We start from the raw sequence: 17,393 nt of genomic DNA on the forward strand, positions 1-17,393 counted from the left end.
TAACAACTCACTTATACCAATGGACAGATCATCCAGACAGAAAATTAATAAGGAAAGACAAGCTTTAAATGACACAGTAGACCAGATAGATTTAATTGGTATTTATAGGACATTCTATCTGAAAACAGCAGATTACACTTTCTTCTCAAGTGCACACAGAATATTCTCCAGGATAGATCACATCTTGTGTCACAAATCAAGCCTTGGTAAATTTAGGAAAATTGAAATCATATCAAACATCTCCCTGACGAAAACACTGTGAGATTAGAAATAAACTACAGTGAATAAAACGTAAAAAACACAAACACATGGAGGCTAAACAATACATTACTAAATAGCCGAGAGATCACTGAAGAAATCAAAGAGGAAATCAAAAAATACCTAGAGATAAATGTCAATGAAAACACGATGACCCCAAACCTATGGGATGCAGCAAAAGCAGTTCTAAGGGGGAAGTTTATAGCAATACAATCCTACCTCAAGAAACAAGAAAAGTTTCAAATAAACAATCTAACCTTACACCTAAAGGAACTAGAGAAAGAAGAAGAACAGAAGAAAAAAAAAACCCCAAAGTTAGTAGAAGGAAAGAAATCATAAAGATCAGAGCAGAAATAAATGAAATAGAAACAAAGAAAACAGTAGCAAAGATCAATAAAACTAAAACTGGTTCTTTGAGAAGGTAAACAAAATTGATAAACTTTTAGCCAGACTCATCAAGAAAAATAGGGAGAGCAATCACATAAATAAAATCAGAAATGAAAAAGAAGTTACACCATACATTGCAGAAATACAAGGGATCATAAGAGAGTACTACAAGCAACTATATGCCAATAAAATGGACAACCTGGAAGAAATGGACAAATTCTTAGAAAGGTATAACCTGCCAAGACTGAATCAGGAAGAAATAGAAAATATGAACAGACAAATCACAAGTAATGAAATGGAAAGAGTGATTAAAAATCTTCCAACAAACAAAAGTCCAGGACCAGATGGCTTCACAGGTGAATTCTATCAAACATTTAAAGATGAGCTAACACCCAGCCTTCTCAAACTCTTCCAAAAAATTGCAGAGGAAGGAAAACTCCCAAACTCATTCTATGAGGCCACCATCACCCTGATACCAAAACCAGACAAAGATACTACAGAAAAAGAAAAATACAGACCAATATCACTGATGAATATAGATGCAAAAATCCTCAACAACACACTAGCAAACAGAATTCAACAGCACATTAAAAGGATCATACACCATGATCAAGTGGGATTTATCCCAGGGTTGCAAGTCTTCTTCAATATACACAAATCAATGTGATACACCATATTAACAAATTGAAGAATAAAAGCCATATGATCATCTCAATAGATGCAGAAAAAGCTTTTGACAAATTTCAACACCAATTTATGGTAAAAACTCTCCAGAAAGTGGGCATTGAGGGAACCTACCTCAACAAAATAAAGGCCATATATGACAAACCCACAGCAAACATCAATCTAAATTGTGGGAAATAAAAATGAAAGCATTTCTTCTAAGATCAGGGTGAAGACAAGGATGTCCACTCTCACCACTATTATTCAACATAGTTTTGGAAGTCTTAGCCACAGCAATCAGAGAAGAAAAAGAAATAAAAGGAATCCAAATTGGAAACGAAGAGGTAAAACTGTCACTGTTTGCAGATGACATAATACTATACATAGGAAATCCTAAAGATGCCACCAGAAAACTACTAGAGCTAATCAATGAATTTGGTAAAGTTGCAGGATATAAAATTAATGCACAGAAATCTTTTGCATTCCTATACACTAACAATAATAGGTCAGAAAGAGAAATGAATGAAACAATCCCATTCATCACTGCAACAAAAAGAACAAAATACCGAGGAATAAACCTACCTTAGGAGGTATAAGACATATACTCAGGGCATCCCTGGTGGTGCAGTGGTTAAGAATCCACCTGCTAATGCAGGGGACATGGGTTCAAGCCCTGATACGGGAAGATCCCACATGCCACGGAGCAACTAAGCCTGTGCACCACAACTACTGAGCCTGCACTCTTGAGCCTGCATGCCACACTACTGAAGCCCGCACACCTACAACCCATGATCCACAAGAAGAGAAGCCCCGCTCTCAGCAACTAGAGAAAACCCACATGCAGCACCGAAGACCAAATGCAGCCAAAAATTAAATAAATGAATAAATAAATAAATTTATTTAACAAAACAAACAAGACATATACTCAGAAAACTATAAGACACTGTTGAAAGAAATCACAGATGACACAAACAGATGGAGTGACATACCATGTTCCTGGATTGGAAGAATCAATATTGTGAAAATGACTATTCTAATCAAAGCAATCTACAGATTCAATGCAATCCCTGTCAAATTACCAGTGACAATTTTTTACAGAACTAGAACCAAAAACTTTAAAATTTGTATGGAGACAAAAAAAAATCGCAAATAGCCAAAGCAATCTTCAGGGAAAAAAATAAAAAAGTAGCTGGAGGAATCGGACTCCCTGACTTCAGACTATATTGCAAAGCTACAGTAATCAAGACAATATGGTACTGGCACAAAAACAGAAATATAGATGAATGGAACAGGATAGAAAGCCCAGAGATAAACCCACGCACATATGGTCAACTAATCTATCACAAAGGAGGCAAGGATATACAATGGAGAAAAGACATTCTCTTCAATAAGTGGTGCTGGGAAAACTGGACAGCCACATGTAAGAGAATGAAATTAGAATACTCCTTAACACCATACACAGAAATAAACTCAAAATGGATTAAAGACCTAAATGTAAGACCGGGCTTTATAAAACTCTTAGAGGAAAATATAGGAAGAACACTCTTTGACATAAGTCACAGCAAGATCTTTTTTGACCCACTTCCTAGAGTAATGGAAAGAAAAACAAAAATAAACAAATGGGGGCTTTCCTGGTGGCGCAGTGGTTGAGAGTCCACCTGCCAATGCAGGGGACACAGGTTCATGCCTCGGTCCGGGAAGATCCCACATTCTGCTGAGGGGCTGGGCCCGTGAGCCATGACTGCTGGGCCTGCGTGTCCGGAGCCTGTGCTCTGCAATGGGAGAGGCCACAACAGTGAGAGGCCCATGTACCACAAAAAAATAATAATAAATAAATAAGTAAACAAATGGGACCTAATGAAACGTAAAGCCTTTTGCACAGCAAAGGAAACTATAAACAAGACCAAAAGACAACCCTCAGAATGGGAGAAAATATTTGCAAAGGAATCAACAGACAAACGATTAATCTCCAAAATATAAACAGCTCATGCAGCTCAATATAAAAAATAAAATCCAGTCAAAAAATGGGCAGAAGACCCAAATAGACATTTCTCCAAAGAAGACATACAGATGGCCAAGAAGCACATAAAAGCTGCTCAGGGGCTTCCCTGGTGGCGCAGTGGCTGAGGCTCCGCCTGCCAATGCAGGGGACATGGGTTCATGCCCTGGTCCGGGAAGATCCCACGTGCCATGGAGTAGCTGGGCCTGTGGGCCATGGCCACTGGGCCTGCGCATCCGGAGCCTGTGCTCCATGGCGGGAGAGGCCACAACAGTGAGAGGCCCGTGTACCGCAAAAAAAAAAAAAAAAAAAAAAAAAAAAAGCTGCTCAACATCACTAATTATTAGGGAAATGCAAATCAAAACTACAATGAGATATCACCTCACAGTGGTTAGAATGGGCATCATCAGAAAATCTACAAACAATAAATTCTGGAGAGGGTGTGGGAAAAGAGAACCCTCTTGCACTGTTGGTGGGAATATAAATTGATACAACCACTATGGAGAACAGTATGGAGGTTCCTTAAAAAGCTAAAAATAGAATTACCATATGACCCAGCAATCCCACCACTGGGCATATACCCAAAGAAAACCATAATTCAAAAAGACACATGCACCCCAATGTTCATTGCAGCACTATTTACAATAGCCAGGTAATGGAAACAACCTAAATGTCCATCGACAGATGAATGGATAAAGAAGTTGTGGTACATATATACAATGGAATATTACTCAACCATAAAAAGGAATGAATTGGGTCATTTGTAGAGTTAGATGGCCATAGAGACTGTCACACAGAGTGGAGTAAGTCAGAAAGAGAAAAAAGATATTGTATATTAAGGCATATATGTGGAATCTAGAAAAATGGTATAGATGAACCAGTTTACAAGGCAGAAATAGACACAGAGATGTAGGGAACAAATGTATGGACAGCAAGGGGGGAAAGTGGGGGTGGGGGTGGGGGATGGGATGAATTGGGAGATTGGGATTGACATATATACACTAATATGTATAAAATAGATACCTAACAAGAACCTGCTGTATAGCACAGGGAACTCCACTTCACTGTACAGTAGAAACTAACACAACATTGTAAAACAACTATACCCCAATAAAAAAATAAGAAAGAAAAAATAAAGAAGCAGTGAAAACCACAAAAAAATGTCAGTGGACAAAATCCTCCAATCAAAAGACATCAGGTTGGATTGGATTTTAAAAATAAGTAAATAGAAACAAGACCCATCTTTATGCTGCCTATAAGAGACTCAACTCAGAATGAGAGACACACACAGACTAAATGTGAGGGGATCGAAAAATATATTCCATGCAAATGGCCACAACAAGAAAGCTGTGGTAGAAATACACATATCAAAGTAGACTTTAAAACAATGTCTATAAAAAAAGACAAAGAAAGGCATCATATAATGATAAAGGTGTCAATAGAAGAAGAGGTTACAACATTCATAAACACATATGCACCTAATATAAGAGCACATAAATATATAAAGCAGGCCTTCCCTGGTGGCGCAGTTGTTGACAGTCCACCTGCCGATGCAGGGGACATGGGTTTGTGCCCCGGTCCGGGAGGATCCCACATGCCGCAGAGCGCCTGGGCCCATGAGCCATGGCGGCTGAGCCTGCGCGTCCGGAGCCTGTGCTCCGCAACGGGAGGGGCCACAGCAGTGAGAGGCCCACGTACCGAAAAAAAAAAAATATATATATATATATATACATATATATAAAGCAAATATTAGCAGAAATAAAGGGAGAAATTGACAATAATACAATAATAACAGCGGACGTAAACAACACACATACATCAGTGGACAGATCATCCACACAGAAAATCATTAAAGAAACAGTGGCCTTAAATGACACATTTGATCAGTGAACTTAATAAATATCTATAGGACATCCCATCCCAAAACAGCAGAATACACATTCCTTTCAAGTGCACATGGATTATTCTCCAGGATAGAGCACATACTAGGCCACAAAAGAAGTCTCAACAAATTTAAGAAGATAGAAATTATATCTAGCACTTTTTCTGATCACGATGGTATAAAACTAGAAATCAATTACAGGAAGAAAAATTGGAAAAACACAAACACATAGAGACTAAACAACATACTGCTAAAAAAAACCAATTGGTCAATGAAAAACTCAAAGAGGAAATCAGAAAATACCTTGAGAAAAATGAAAATTAAAAAAACCTTTCCAAAATCCACGGGATGCAGCAAAAGCAGTTCTAAGAGGGAAGTTTATAGAGATACATACATGCCTCAAGAAACAAGAAAAATCTCAAATAAACAACCTAACTTCCATCTAAAGGAATTAGAAAAAGAACAAACAAAGCCCAACATCAGCAGAAGGAATGAAATAATAAATTTCAGAGCAGAAATAAATAAAATAGGTACCAAAAAAAAAAGAAACGATCAATGAAACCAAGAGTTGGGGTCTTTTTTTAAGATAAACAAAATTGATAGGACTTTAGCCAGACTCCTTAAGAAAAAAAGAGAGAGGACCCAAATAAAGAAAATAAGAAATGAAATAGGAGAAATTGCAACCAACATCAGAGAAATACAAATGATCATAAGAGAACAGTATGAAAACTTATATGCCACAAAATTGGACAACCTAGAAGAAATGGATAAATTCCTAGAAACATACAATCTTCCAAGACTTAATCAGGAAAAAATAGATAATCTGAACAAACTGATTACTACTACTGAAATTGAATCAGTAATCAAAAAGCACCCAGCAAACAAAATTCGAGGACGAGACGGCTGCACAGGGAAATTTTACCAAGCATACAAAAAGGGAACCCTCCTGCACTGTTGGTGGGAATGTAAATTGATACAGCCACTATGGAGAACAGTATGGAGGTTCCTTAAGAAACTAAAAATAGAACTACTGTATGACCCAGCCATCCCACTATTGGGCATACACCCTGAGAAAACCATAGTTCAAAAAGAGACACATACCACAATGTTCATTGCAGCACTATTTACAATAGCCAGGACATAGAAGCAACCTAAATGTCCATTGACAGATGAATGGATAAAGAAGATGTGGCACATATATACAATGCAATATTACTCAGCCATAAAAGGAAACGAAATTGAGTTTTTTGTAGTGAGGTAGATGGACCTAGAGTCTGTCATACAGAGTGAAGTAAGTCAGAAAGAGAAAAATAAATACCGTATGCTAACACATGTATATGGAATCTAAATATATATATATATATAGTACTGATGAACCTAGTGACAGGGCAGGAATAAAGACGTAGACATAGAGAATGGACTTGAGGACACAGCGGGAGGGAGAATCTGGGGCAAAGTGAGAGTAGCATCAACATATATACACTACCAAATATAAGATACTTAGCTAGTGGGAAGCAGTATCATAGCACAGTGAGATCAGCTTGGTGCTTTGTGACCACCTAGAGGGGTGGGATAAGGATGATTGGAGGGATGCTTAAGAGGGAGCAGATATGGGGATGTATGTGTGCATGTGGCTGATTCACTTTGTTGTGTGACAAAGGCTAGTGCAGTATTGTGAACTAGTTATACTCCAATAAAAGTCTATTTAAAAAAAGAGTTAATAACTATCCTTCTCCAACTACTCCAAATAATTGAAGAGGAGGGAACACTCCCAAATTCATTCTACAAGACCAAGATTACCCTGACACAAAAACTAGACAAGGACTCTACAAGAAAAGAAAATTTTAGGCCAATATGATGAATACAGATGCCAAAATCCTCAACAAAATATTAGCAAACCGAATTCACAATATATAAAAAGGATCATACACTATATGATCAAGTACGATTTATTCCAGGAATGCAAGGATGGTTCAATACTCACAAATCAATCAGTGTAGTACACCACATTAACAAAATGAAAGATAAAGTCACATCACCTCAATAGATGCAGAAAAAAACATTTGACAAAATTCAACACCCACTCATGATAAAAACTCTCAACAAAGTTGGTATAGATGGAACATATCTCAGCACAATAAGGGCCATTTATGACAAGCCCACAGCTGACATTGTATACAATGGAGAAAAACTGAAAGCTTTTCCTCTAAAGTGAGGAACAATACAATGATGCCTGCTCTCAATTTTCTATTTAATATAGTATTGTCCAAGACACAGCAATCAACAAGAAAAATAAATTAATGGCATCAAATTTTGAAGGGAAGAAGTAAAACTGTCACTATTTGCAGGTGACATAATACTATATATGGAATACCCTAAAGTCTGCACCAAAGGGAAAAAAAACTATTAGAAGTAATAAATGAATTCAGTAAAGTTACAGGATACAAGATTAATATACAGAAATCTGCTGCTTTTCTATACATAATAATGAACTATCAGAGAGAGAAAGCAAGAAAACAATCCCATTTACAATCGCATCAGAAAGCATAAAATACCTAAAAATAAACGTAACCATGGAACCACCAATACAACCAAAATAAAAAACATTTTCACCAGCCTCAGAATTGCTTCATGCTCTTTGGTAGTTTAACCCCTTGTCTAAACCCCCAGACCCAGGCAACCACCAATCTGTTTTCTGTCCCTGTAGTTTGGCCTTCTCAAGAATGTGAAGTAAATGGGATCAGGCAGTATGTGGACTTATCCATTTGGATTCCTACACAGAAAAAGACATATAGGGGACTTCTGGATGTGCAATGTAATTTTCTGTCACCTGGGTATAATTACATGGGTTGTTCCGTTCATAATTATTTGTCAGATTGACAGCCTATGCTCTCTATGATGTGTATATGTATAGTGTCTTTTATCTTTGGAAGGGTTATTTTATTAAATAGCAAATGTAAATCCTTTAACAGAAAGTGAATGATCGTCGTAAAAGTCAGGCTGGCAGATACCTCAAGAGGACTAGGGAGGGGGAAGTGATTGGCTTGGAACCAAAGGGAGGTCCAAAACTACTGGTCTGTCCTCCATCTGCATCTGAGCGGTACTTACCAGGACTTCAACACTGCACAAGCACAGGAGGCACCAAGCACACTGCAGTCATTTGAATGCCGCGCACTGGAATCATGCAGGGACAGCCCACATGGCGACCCAGGCAGCCCCAATGTGCCTGGCCGGACCCGGCCAATGCAGGTGAGAGTCTTCCCACCTTAATTCAGCTGAGTATCAGCCTTTACCCCCTGTTGCCATGCAAGGTAACATATAAGCCAACAGCAGAAATTAGGATTTGGACACCTTTGGGCATGATTACTCTGCCCACCACACCCAGCTCCTTCTCCAGGGCACACCTACACCTAACTTCTTTGGGTATTTTTGTTGTTTTGTTTGGGGTTTTTTTGCAGTACGTGGGCCTCTCACTGTCGTGGCCTCTCCCATTGCGGAGCACAGGCTCCGGACACGCAGGCTCAGCAGCCATGGCTCACAGGCCCAGCCGCTCCACGGCATGTGGGATCTTCCCGGACTGGGGCACGAACCCGTGTCCCCTACATCGGCAGGTGGACTCTCAACCACTGCGCCACCAGGGAAGCCCCCACCTACCTTCTTTGTTTGTGTCAGTTTCCCCCAAGAGTCCAGAGAGAGCAGTGGGACTCTGGTTGGGATGGCGCTGGTGTGGAGTGGGTGGGGTGGGGAGGGGGCATCTTCCCAGTAATTGGGCAGGGAGCAGAATCAGGCAGGATGGGGCCTAGGGCTCTCCAGGTCAGCTGCCACTGTCTCCCAGGCTGGAGAAGGGGCTTGAGGGGAAAGGCAAATGGGGTGAACTGAATGAGGGCGGGGTTCTGACCTCCTCCTACCCACGGGGGCCCAGATGTATGACCTGCCACTATTCCCTCTGGAACTGGAGAGCTCAGGGCCAAGCCACAGCCTGTGATATACATGTTTCCAGCAACATTTTTCTGCGGTAGTTGGTCAGAACACGGAACAGGGAGATTGTGTGCTCAGTGGAGGGAAGGGAGGCAGGGAAAACCAAGGGTTGAGGTCACGCCCTCCCATGTCACCTCCCTTTCAACAAGCTTCTCTATTTCCTCACCCTGGTGACCACATCCCCGTGACACCCTCTGCTGACAGGTGGCGCTGGTGCTGGTGCTGGACTTCTCCCGAGGCACAAGTTGCCTGCACATCTCGGTGGGCAGAAACCTCAGCTGGAAGGTCTCTGCCAAACTTTGTCACTCAGACAGCAGCGAGATGTCCTACACCACCAAGCAATAAGCACTGGATCAGGTTCAGGCTCAAAGCTGTAAACTAAGCAGTCAAGCCCACCTTCTCCAGGGAGGGGTGCGAGTGGAAGGATAGAGTCACAGGAAAGTTCTTTTCTGACCCTGAGGTCTGTGACTGTCCCATCGCACATGTCCACCTGAGCTCATGCCATTGACTCTGTAAGGGAGTCAGGGTGAGAATATGGGGGAAGGGTGGAACCAAATGCTCCCAATTGCCCAGGTGCAGTCACTCTTTAATTCCCATCCTCACTGTGCCCATCCGCCCCTGTCCTGGGTAGCTCATGTTGGGTGGTCTCATATATGGGTCCCCTGATTCTAAGATAAGCTACTCTGAGGAGCTACCCTTCCCAATCTCATTCCATCCACACCTGCAGTAGTTGTCAGACATCATAGGATCACAGAGTAGGATCGAGAGCCACCTCCAGCGAATCCAACATTTCGAGCATCCCGACACCCTGTCGTGGGGTTTGGTGACTTCTGCATCATCCCCCTCCTATGTTTTGGGAATTTAACGACAACCCTTAAACAAAACAGATCCGACCCTTGCTTTTGCTCATTCAATGCCTTACAGAACCTGGACCAGCCTCTACTCCCTTTACTCCCTGAATCACATCTTTCTCCCTCAAGGGAGATTATCTCTGATTACTTTTATTCACACACAGGGACACACAGTCACCAACCTTGAATGGCCAATCTACCATCATACCCCCTTTTGTGTAGTAAAACACCGGTCTTTTGGGAAGCGTGCCAGGCAGAACCACCCTCGCCTCACTCAAACACAAATCTGTCCCTCTGAGTCTCAGGCTGGTACACCCCTGGGTCCTGGCTGAGGGAAGGAAGTGCTCCCCAACCTCGAGTGAGGGGGAAATCGAACATGGAGTTCAGACTCAATCTCGTGTGTCCTAAAGAGGCAGTCTGGGACATTGAGCTGGGACACGGAAATACCATTTCCAGGAAAATCTGTGTCATGAGGCTGGTGGAAGGGCATTTGACAGGGACCATGCAACAACACAGAGCGACTAACCACACTTGCCATAGAACCTGACGGGCCAATTTCCACTCAAGGGTGTACAGACAACCCGGTTGGAGGAGGGTGGTCAGCTGGCTAGGGCAGGGAGGATGTGAATGCTTCCAGATTGGAGCTCTGGAAGGGGGTCATGAGTTCCTGCTGATGGGAAGGGTGAATGGCAGAGATGAATGGGAACCGCCAGACCCCAGAGGAGGAGGGGGCTTTGGAGAGAACTAGAAGAGGGCCTTCGGGGGAAACGGAGGACGTGCCAATGTGGCCAGGCAGAGCACACACAGGACCCAGACCTGTGGCACTCCGCTGGCTTGACTGCAGGGATGGTAGCAGAGGCTGGCCCAGAGTCCCCACCACAGGATGTCAGAGATACCACTCTGGAAAAGGCTCTGAATTGGAGCAGCGGCCCGCCCCGGCCCCCTACCCCGACCCCGACCCCGACCCCTCCAGAGAGAAGGCAGAACACAGAATATGAGAGGTACTTTAATTGGAAACTGCTGTGAAACTGGGGCGCGGAGGGGGCAAAACAAGGGGGAGAGGAAGCCCTAGCTGAGGCAGAACAGGAGGGAATGAGCTTGGCCACAGCTCCAGGGCCCCAAAGGTACCAGCTGCTCCTCTTGCAGGAAGACGCTGGGCTCAACCTGTGAAACAGCAGAGTCAGGGAAGAGCCTCAAGCCAGGGCCAGCCCCCAGCCCTGCTCAACAGCCAGGACTGTGGGAAGGGGTACGGTGTGTGTAACACTCACTTCAAAGGGTCTGCAACTTGTCAGCCAGGTACTGCATGGCGGCTGCAACAGGGACAGGCATTAGCAGGTGCTCCAGACACAGGGATATAGAAGCCTGTCCCCCATCCCCGTGAGGAACCGCCCAGCCCTGAAACCTGAAACCCCTCCAGACCCCATGCAAAGAGCTCTGGGCCTCATCACTCCCCACCGCCCAAACTGAATGAGGAACCCGTTCCTAAAGGGAAACAAAATGTGCCAGCAGCTCTCATGCTGTGGGCCGTGCCACAACACCTCAGAACTTGTCACACACACAAAGAATCCAACAAGAACCTTAGAAGCCACACCAAGCAGCAGTTCGAGGGAAAAATCAACGAGGCATCTCTAAAAGTCCTATCAGAAGGACATTCCCTAGGACTGGTCTGGTTGTCAAAGTGTGCATGCAGTCCAGACAGTACCTTGCTATTTGTACACACGCCCAGTTGTACATGCAGAGCCAGCTCCAGGGCCAGGCCTGAGAGGTTCTCCTTCCCACAGGGATGTTGGTCCCTGCCAGGCCCATTGCACCTGCAGCCCACCCCCACCCCAGGTGCCCACCCGGGTTCTGCACTAAGACACCGCTCTCCGGCCCTGGTTCCTCATACCAAGTTGCTCCTTAAGTTCGTCTACTTCTCTCTTTAGCTCGAGACACTAGGCCAGCAGACAGAGGAGGAAGAGAAATGATTAGTATACTCTGGCCTCCTCTCTCCTCCATCTTCTCCTCTCCCCCGGGCCCTCCACCCCAAAGCTGGGTGGTTAGACTGGCAAGGGCTCCTCAGTGGAAAGGAGGTGGGCTCCCTCCGTGGGGTACGTGATGGGGGCAGGGGAGGGGTCGCCCACACATGTCAGCTGAACTTGGACCCAGATCCCACCCTCGACTTTGGGCCTGCATTTCCAGGATGCAGAGGAAGCATTACCCAAGGACAGCAGGGCGTTCCCAGTGGCTGCTGCTGCGTTTCCAGTCTTGGGAGATGGTCAAGTGGCTCCCAGTCACCTGAGAGGGAAAGGACACACAATCCAGCTTCCCAGGCTCCCAGTGAGGTGGAAAGGGCCAAGCGGGCTCTAAAGTGAGGTGAGGCAGCACCATCCTCTGCTGGCAACCAGCCGCCCCTGCTCTGCCCAGCAGCCGGAACCTTGTCTCTGGGCCTGCCCCCCCGGTTCCCCGGGGGCAGCCATTTCTCCGTTGTGGTCCGCAAACAATGTGGCTCTGGATTCGACCCTCCCAGAGCTGCAGCCACAGCCAGCACGTGGGAGAGCAATGTGGCCGAACAGGACTTAACAGAAAAGGCTGTTCCCCTGCAAGTCTACACCCGGAGCAGCTGTTTGGGGCACTGCCACCGATCATCCCGGCCGCACAAACCCCACACAGAGGATGATGTGGCTCAAGGCCAGCCCTGCCAGCACCCCGTCTCCTGTGGGAGAAGCTGCCTGGGAGAAAGGCTGTGCCCCCAGCAGAGACATAGGCAGAGGTTCGTATCCTCAACCCCTCTTCCCTCCCCTCATATCAAACCCACGACACTCACCTGAGGGGGCAGGCCCCCTGGGCATGACTTCTCCCTGGTTCAGGGCCAAGGGTTCTGAGTTTCCTGGATCTTGGAGGCCTCTGGTGTTGACGTCGCCACTGCTGGCTTTTCTACGATGCATGCACAGACAAGATATCCCTGGCCTGTGAGTTAGCAGCTGAAACAAAAATTTCTCACCGATTTGGACTAACGAAGTGTGTGTGTGTCTGTGTGTGTGTGTGTGTGTGTGTGTGTGTGTGTGATAGAGACAGAGAGAGAGAGACAGAGAGAGAGAAAATTGTGTGATTCGGGCCAGGGTGAGGCAGGGAATTAGGAAGGGAATTGAAAGGCTGATCTCATTAGCACTTTCTCCCTCAGTCAGCCCCAGGCCAGCAGGCAGGGCTGATCTAGGCACAACAGTGGGACACTGAGGAAGCCCAGGCCCCCTGCAAGGAAGGTCTGGGGAACAGCTAGGAAGTAGGATTCGGGAAGCTGGTGAGTCTAAATACTGAGGCTTTCCGGGGAAGGTTTTAAGGGATCCCCCGACCCAATTCAGCTACCAGCCCTCCCTTCCATCCCAGCCCAAGACTCTCAGAGGAGGCTGGAAAGAGGCCAGAGGTGGAGAGCCGGGACCAGGACACCCGAAGTGCTACCTTAATGTTTGTCCCTAGGAAAAGGAGCCCGATCTGGCATCGTAATGACCCAGTGACCGAGGGGCACCCAATGCTGACCCCTGAGGGGTGGACAGAGGCAGCATGGGTGAAGACGTGTGCCCTGGGTGCTCTTGGGGGGGAAGAGTGGGGAGAGAGGAGGAGCATGGCCTACTCACTTGGCCCTTTGGGGCTGGGTCTCTACTTGGGTCCTTATCTTCTCCCGCCACCGCCTCAGACTCCCTTGCCCACCTGACCACGGATTTCTTCCCAGCGCCACTATGCTTGGACTGTTTGGTTCCCGAAAGCACTAAGGTATAACTCTCGGGTTTCCCAGGCTGCGGAATACCAGAGATTGGGGGGAAGGTGGCCGGTTCCACGGGAGTTGCCGAGATTCGCTGCCCCCGGGAACGGAAGGTTCCCCCCAGGGCAAGTTTGGATGCTCCCACGACGGATTTCTTCTCCTGGGCTCCGTTCTTCCTAGGAGTGACCCGCGGCAGGCCACCTGCAGCAGCAGCAGAAACAAAAGCAGCAGCAGCAGCAGCAGCAGCAGCTCCCGGGTAGCTGGGCTTGCTGCCCCCCTTCCCCCACAGCACGCTCTGCATTTTCTTAGGGGAAGAGATGCCCTGCTCTCCCACGCCCTGCCTTTCCACAACCGAAGAGAGTCCTCGTGGAGCCGAGGACAGGGAAGAGCCTGTCACGTGAAGGAAATTCTCCCTGACTTGGAACTTCGAGTGTCTGGGAGTGTTCCCGGGATCCTCGGGTCTGCTAGGCTTGGCCGGGCCTCCTCCTCTGGGGTAAGTGCTCACCGTCATCAGCTGTGTCTCACTGAATTCATCTGAGGACTCGGAGTCGGACAGCAGCCAGGCCAGGCCTTCTGCGGAGCGCCACTGGAGATCCACAGCCACGTTTAACCTACGCTTAGTACCTCTCTTAGGATTCCCCAAGGCCCGGCCTGCTTCAGGCCCACCGAGGTGGAAAGGGCCGGCTGGAGCTGTCGGCGCCTCCCCATAGCTCTGGCCGGGCGCTCCTCGACCGCCGGGACTCGCCTCGAAGCGCAGTGTCCACACGGTGGACACTTTGAAGGCAGTGGAGCTCCACGAGGACGGGTACCTGCGGACGCCCAGCACGTCCTGTTCGGTCAGCTGCTGCAGGTTGGCCTCCTCGGCCTCCTCAGACTCCTCGATCAGATGCAGGAGGTCCCTCGTGTGGTCATGTGGGGAGCCAGGTCCGCCTTCGCGGACCCACAGCACCGGCCCTCGCGCTTCCAGCATCTCCCGCTCAGACTGCAAGCCCTCGGGGTCCGGGTATCTGCGGATGCCCATCACATCCTGGTTGGTCAGCTGCTGCAGGTTGGCCTCCTCGGCCTCCTCAGACTCCTCGATCAGGTCCAGGAGGTCCCTCGTGTGGTCAGCTGGGGAGCCAGTTCGGCCTTCGCGGCCCCACAGCACTGGCCATCGCGATTCCAGCATCTCCCGCTTCGACTGGAAGCCCTCGGGGTCCGGAGAGCCGCCTCCGCCCTCGCCGCTCCAAGGCTCCCCAGGCTCGGGGCCTGGGTCGGGTCCCCGCGGGACTGCGGGGCCGGCCGCGCAGACGCCAGCCCGCTCTCTGCCCTTTGGGCGGACAGGCCTTCTCCACACATACACCACATCCGGGGAGCTCATGTCGCGACCTGGGCGGCCCCGGAACCGGGGCGACGGTCGAAGGCCCGAGTCGCGGTCACGGTCACGGCGGTCTAGGCGGGCGGCGCTCAGAAGGCACCGTCAGCCACCTCACGCGCCGCACGAGCTCGCCTCAAAAGAAAGGACGCGCCACTTTCAGCACGCCTCTCACGCCCGCACCGTGGCCTCCTCATTGGTCCGACCGCAGCCAACCAGCAGGCGCCTTGTTCGCCCGTCCCCTGGAGACCTACCCAATGGGTTCGAGGGCCTCTGGTTTTCTCGCAAGCCCGTGGGCTGTCCGGGCAGTTGGCTGGTGAAGGGGATGGTGGGAGTGCCTCCCTCTGTCAAGTTCTGGGCCCGCCTCCTCCTGTCCCCCCTCCCCTTTCCGGTTAGAGTCACAGCTCTGAGCCTCCGTTTCCCATCTGTACAGGGGGTCGAGGGCGTCGGGGAGTGAGGGCGCCGGGCTCCAGGGCTGGTGCGGATAAAACGTCAAGATGGAGGCGCTGGATTCCTAGCACGCGCCGAAAGCATTTGCCAGCCTCCCTTCCACCACAAGCCTTACGACCCAACAGGAGAATGGGCACAGGAGTCCTGCAGTCAGTGATCAGTGGTCGGCCAGAGAGCAAAGGGATCGTATTTTCGTTCTGTAAGGTCTCTGTCTCAACTGCTCCATCAAATGTGGCTCAGCAGACGTTATTGGCAGGCGGGTTTGCCGGATAGACTTGGGGTTGGCCTCGCTCCATCAGCCCTTCGCCCTCTCTGAGGCAAATTCTAAGAAGAGGAAATCGCAGTGGACAGTTACACCCCAAAAGATGCTCCCCACCGCTGATCCTGGAGATGTGAACTAAAACCACGAATCGGGTTTCACACACTAGGTTGATAGCCTTCAAAGACCTTAACCATTCCGAGGGTGGGAGAGTTTAGGAGCAAATCCCTGTGACTGTAGTGTAAGAGACCCATTTGGAAGGTAATTTGGCAGAATCCATCGAAAGGAGCTTAGTGCCGGCACGGACTCTGTGCCTGGCACTCTTCTAAGCGCTGGGCGTAAATAATAATGCATCCGCGTGACACGCCTTTAACTATAGTACCAACTATTACTGGCCTCTTACCGGTGAAGGAACAGGCACTGAGATGTTCGGCCACTGGCCCAACGTCATTCGGCTCGTGGGGATCAGCGGCAGGATTGAAACCAATCAATCTGACTCCAGAGTCCTTGCTTTTAGCCCAAGATCTTTAAAAGGAAGGAAAAAAGAATCTATTTCCTCTATGCTCCTGCAAGTCCGCTGCCTGGTACTTCTTCCGGAGACACGCTGGTACATGTAGTGTACAAGAACACATGCACAAGGGTGTTGGTGATGGGAAAAACTGGGAACACTCCAAATTCCCGTCAGTAAGGAAATGGATGAATGCAACGTGGCTTAGCATCCAGTAGGATAAAGCGTGGCAGTCCAACGGAATGCATCAGGCCATTCTCACAGCTTTCGAAAGCATCCGCCTGACTTCAAACTGCAAGTTGCAGAACGATGGCTTTGGATTCACATTTGTAAGTTAAATCACTTGCGTGCGTGGGCACACGCACACACACCAGTCAATCCTATGTAATATATGAGAATTCATTTAAGTATATGTACAAGTATGTTTCAAAGTTTTGAAGGACGCACAACCAAGGCCTACCAGTTGTGATGGCGGTGGGTGTGGATAGCCAGGTGTCTCTCAATTTTTCTTGGAACTGTCAGCTCTCAGTTCCCCTGAGCTGAGCAGTACTGATGTCTGGGGAGTGGTGCCTCCCTTGGTTTCTATACGGCCCATGGGTGTTAGAATTTCCCTTGTCTGCCACCCCACTCCTACTCTGACACCGCTCCATTCCGCCCATACCTTCCTTCTGCTCCTTCCCGTTCATACTCCTCTGTCTTCAGTCACCTCTCTCTCCTGCATCCTGCTCTGGCTGACGTCCTGGAGAGTCCTGGGGTGTCTGAACCCCTCTTGCCTGTGGAACTCAAAGGCCCAGTTTTCTGGGTCTGCACCTGAGAAGCTGGCCATGCTGGAGAAGTTTCAGAGCAGGGGAGATTGGGTGCATTGTAAATCTGCAACCCTCCTCCTTGAGCCTACCCCCGATGGTGCCTGCCCGTTTGTGGATACCGCCCGCTTCCACTTCTCCCAGTGACTTTTTAAGTCATGGTGTGCTATTTCAAATATGTTAAAATGGATAAGGAAGGATATAGCAAAATCTCCTGCATCCACCAGCACCCTAGGAAACATTACCAGTGGATTCAGTGGAA

The 17,393-nt window shown here is 47.7% G+C and overlaps 1 protein-coding gene across 1 annotated transcript; it reads right to left on the minus strand.

Moving 5' to 3' along the window:
• Positions 1–11,297: 11,297 nt before the first annotated feature.
• LOC111171100 (uncharacterized protein CXorf49 homolog) lies at positions 11,298–15,117 on the minus strand. Its single transcript, XM_030760057.2, has 5 exons — positions 14,821–15,117; positions 13,633–14,613; positions 12,825–12,981; positions 12,219–12,295; positions 11,298–11,952 (listed from the first exon to the last, which is right to left on the minus strand). Exons 1-5 carry the CDS (start codon positions 15,115–15,117, stop codon positions 11,872–11,874), a joined length of 1,593 nt encoding a protein of 530 aa, XP_030615917.2. The 3' UTR covers positions 11,298–11,871.
• Between the last annotated feature and the right edge of the window lie 2,276 nt (positions 15,118–17,393).

This window comes from Delphinapterus leucas, chromosome X (genome assembly GCF_059928025.1).
Source record: "Delphinapterus leucas isolate spDelLeu-1000000601 "Yukka" chromosome X, BTC_Dleu_Yukka2, whole genome shotgun sequence".
In the NCBI taxonomy this organism is placed as follows: Eukaryota; Metazoa; Chordata; class Mammalia; order Artiodactyla; family Monodontidae; genus Delphinapterus; species Delphinapterus leucas.

Coding starts and splice junctions, on each gene's coding strand:
- LOC111171100 (XM_030760057.2), bottom strand. CDS start 15,117: ATGAGCTCCCCGGATGTGGTGTATGTGTGGAGAAGGCCTGTCCGCCCA. Junction 12,296..12,824: donor CAGGGGGCCTGCCCCCTCAG/GTGAGTGTCGTG, acceptor TTTCCCTCTCAG/GTGACTGGGAGCCACTTGAC. Junction 11,953..12,218: donor GAACGCCCTGCTGTCCTTGG/GTAATGCTTCCT, acceptor CTGCTGGCCTAG/TGTCTCGAGCTAAAGAGAGA.